At 55.0% G+C, this 3,430-nt stretch overlaps 1 protein-coding gene across 2 annotated transcripts in view; it reads left to right on the top strand.

Annotated features, from left to right (window-relative positions):
• Nucleotides 1-3,430, top strand: part of CARS2 (cysteinyl-tRNA synthetase 2, mitochondrial) — a 60,588-nt gene that overhangs the window by 55,568 nt on the left and 1,590 nt on the right. For both annotated transcript variants that reach the window (XM_023519174.1, XM_012811512.2), the window contains exons 12-13: nucleotides 56-176; nucleotides 2,133-2,231. In XM_023519174.1, the coding sequence (XP_023374942.1) occupies nucleotides 56-176; nucleotides 2,133-2,231 (220 nt within the window). The remainder of the gene's footprint in view (nucleotides 1-55; nucleotides 177-2,132; nucleotides 2,232-3,430) is intronic.

Consider the following 3,430-nt stretch of genomic DNA (forward strand, 5'->3'; position numbering starts at 1 on the left):
GCCAGGTCAACTTCCCCACAGCCTTGGTGACCGTTCTTTCCTCATCTCTCTGCAGCCTCTCCAGCACCAAGGGGGCTGTATGGGCCGCGCTGGCGGATGACTTTGACACACCCAGGGCCGTGGATGCCATCCTGGGCCTCGTACACCTCGGGAACGGACAGCTCCGGGCGGCTCAGGTAACCCAGGAGCTGGCAGCCTCACCAGCCTGTTGCCCACCAGGTCTTTCTCATGTGGAAGTAACAGATGTGGCTTTGGTGACACTGCCTGCCACAGCTGGTGGTACCTAGAGGCCACTGGCCAGGCCCCCCAGTAAGAGTCCTAGAGTTTGCCCGGTTTGCATGGTCTTCCCTGATGGCCCAGTGAGGCCCAGCTGCCCAGAGCAGTGACTCTGGGAACACGCAGAGTGGCACCGTGCAACCCTCCTGTCACAGGAGGAGCTTGGTGGAGCCTGAGTTTGTTGCTCACAGGAACCAGGAGGCAGCTATGCACAGGGCCAGGCATGTCTCTGCCCTGGCCTTGAGGCCAGCTGGGGACAGCCAGCTCCTCAGGGTCTGGGTGTGCTTAGTCCTCAGGGAACATGTCTGTACACACTCCAGTCCTGATGCTTTTTTTTTTTTTTATTTGGTTGGGACTGGGTTTGAACCCACCACCTCCAGCATATGGGGTTGGCGCTCCACTCCTCTGAGCCACAGGTGCCACCCGTGTCCTGACGCTTTCTTAGAGAAGTTTTCTTGGTTTTGAGGTGGAGTCTTACTATGTACCTTGAACTCCTGACTCCTGGCCTCAGTCTCCCATGTGCCTGGGACTACAGGTACCACCACTACACAGTTCAGAGATAGCCTCTATGCAGAACTTTCCAGGGAAAGACCCACCTCCCCCCTTGTAGGCACTGTGCAGTCTGCATGTGGGGCTTAGCCTGAACTGCTAGTCCCTGGGGGCGTTTGCAGTACTGGGTGGAGGCAGAGGAGGTGGGCAGATTTTGGTTCCTGGGTACTTTTGAGGGTCCACCTGCCACAACCTGGGGCTGGGATGGGGTCTGTCAGGCAGGTGCTGGCCCTGGGAGGAACTCTCCTGGGAGCCACGCAACCTTCCAGGACCCAGGAGGGTGACACAGCTCTGAAGACCCTGTTTGAGGCTGCCCTGGTACCTTTCCCACCTTTGGTAACATTCACAGGTTCTGGTCCAAATCCCCAGTTAGCTCAGCCCCTGGGTGGAGGGCTCCACCTCTGGCTGTGCTCCGTGTGCATTTTATAGCAGATTCCAGTTGGGAGGCCACATCAGAGTCAGCAGCGGGGCCTCACTGGGCTGCATCTTTCGCAAGTCTGCAGCTGACCTGGGGGCAGTGAAGCCAGCAGGGCCTGTGCCTATGTGATACACGTGTGGTCTGACCAGCACAGGCAGACTGTAGGGCCATGGTCTCCTGAGCTGCCCTGCTGGTCAGTGCATAGGGCACGGGCACAGCACAGACACCACCCGCCACTGCAGGGGAGGGTGGGTCCAGTGGCCAGGACTGCTATAGCACAGAGTGCACTCTGCCCAGGCGGCCTTCCCCAAGGCTGTCTCTGGCCTCCTCTCTGCCCTGCCCCTGCTCAGGCTACAGGGGCCTGGCTGCCTGCAGCTGTCTGTCGCACCTGTGCCCAGGAATGAAAGCTGGCATCCCGCGAGCATCTGTGCCTCTGACGTATGTGAGCCTCATGTCAGGGTTTCTTCATTTTCTGACTTAGAAATCGAGTCCCAGTCCCACTCACCCTCCACCTGCCGCACACCACAGCCCACTGTCCCTTTCAGCTCATCACCCACCATGGTGAGCTCGTACCACCATTCCCCAATGATGCAGACTGGGTTGGAGGTGCTAGAGCAGTGGTTCTCAACCTTCCTAATGCCACGACCCTTTAGTACATACAGTTCCTGTGGGTTGTGACCCACAGGTTGAGAAACACTGTGCTAGAGACTCCTCTGCACCCACACTGTGTGGTCTGCCAGCAAGGCCGGCTGATGGTGGAGCTGCCCCCTTCCCAGACAGAAGCTGAACAAAAAGGCCCCACGGCAGCAGCCCTGAAGCTCTTCCTGACTTTCCTGAGCACACCAGCATCCAACTGTGCTGAGAGCCTTTGTTGGCTGCTTCCTTACAGGACCCGGGCGGCCCAAGAAGCCCAGCAGTATTTGGTGCCATCGTCTCCTACATTGAACAGTTTTTTGGGACTATTGGAATTTCTCTGGCAAATCAGCAGGTAGGTCCTTCTCTTTTAAGTGCTCAATCATGGAATCGCCTGCTTGTTAGTATGATAACCTTTACCATCTTAGCAGGTAAATATAATGCCAAATTAATTTGCTTGCAAATGTTACTTTCCTGGAAATATACTCAGTGCTAATGCTCGCTAACTGGAATGTGGGATGCCACTTCCCAGTTGCAAACCTTTGTGAGGCTCAGCCAGGCTTGTCAGCTCTGCAAGTCACTTGTTTTGAAAGACTTAAAACGAGGCTCAGCCCTTGTAGCACAGTGGTTACAGCACCAGCCACGTACACCAAGAGTGGCGGGTTCAGGCCAAGCCTGCTAAACAACGATAACTGCAACAAAAAATAGCCAGGTGTATGATTGTAGTGGCAGATGGTTGTAGTCCCAGCTACTTGGGAGGCTGAGGCAACAGCATCACTTAAGCCCAAGAGTTGGAGGTTGCTGTGAGCTGTGATGCCACAGCACTCTACCAAGGGCAATGTAGTGAGACTGTCTCAAAAAAAGAAAGACTTAAAACGTGAGCAAAGCCACACACAGAGGAAGAGAATGTACATTGTTTCTTGAACTTAAGGATAGGCCTCGGGCTGAGCCCCTGCCCTGGACTGTGTGTTCCCGTAGCCTGGCCTCTCCAGCCAGACCCTTCAGGTGTCACCCATGGACCAAGTGCTGTCCCTGTGGCAGAATGTCTGTTCAGAAGCCCGTGCTGCAGTCACATGGCTTCCATCTCCTTCCACCCGGGACGGTCCTCAGTCTCCCTTGACCTTCCTAACCTTGACACAGGCCAGCTCCATGTGGAAGGGCCTCAGTATGGGTTCACCTGGTGTCTAGTGGCCAGGGTCAGGCTCTGTGCCCCTAGTAGGAACATTCTAGAAGCCATGCCCTGAGCATCCTGGGAGGGGCACAGGCCCAATTTATGCCTCCCTGGTGACATGCCCTGTCAGTGTAATAAGGCAGAGGCTGTTAACACCTTCACCTTGTTCTTCCTGGTAAGCAAGAAGCTTTTGTGAAGATACCTTGATCCTCCAACTCCTGGTCTGATGAGCATTTGTTTATGTACATGTCAGTATGGACTCTTGAGGTTTTCTGCTTTGTTTGAAGTTACATCCATTACCACCATGTTTTACAATTATAAGGCTGGGAGGAGCCCTGGGAGCTGTCTGTATCCCTGACATGTCCCTGTCATTCTCTGGAACT

This window comes from Otolemur garnettii, unplaced genomic scaffold, assembly GCF_000181295.1.
Source record: "Otolemur garnettii isolate 467f Iridium unplaced genomic scaffold, OtoGar3 scaffold00161, whole genome shotgun sequence".
In the NCBI taxonomy this organism is placed as follows: Eukaryota; Metazoa; Chordata; class Mammalia; order Primates; family Galagidae; genus Otolemur; species Otolemur garnettii.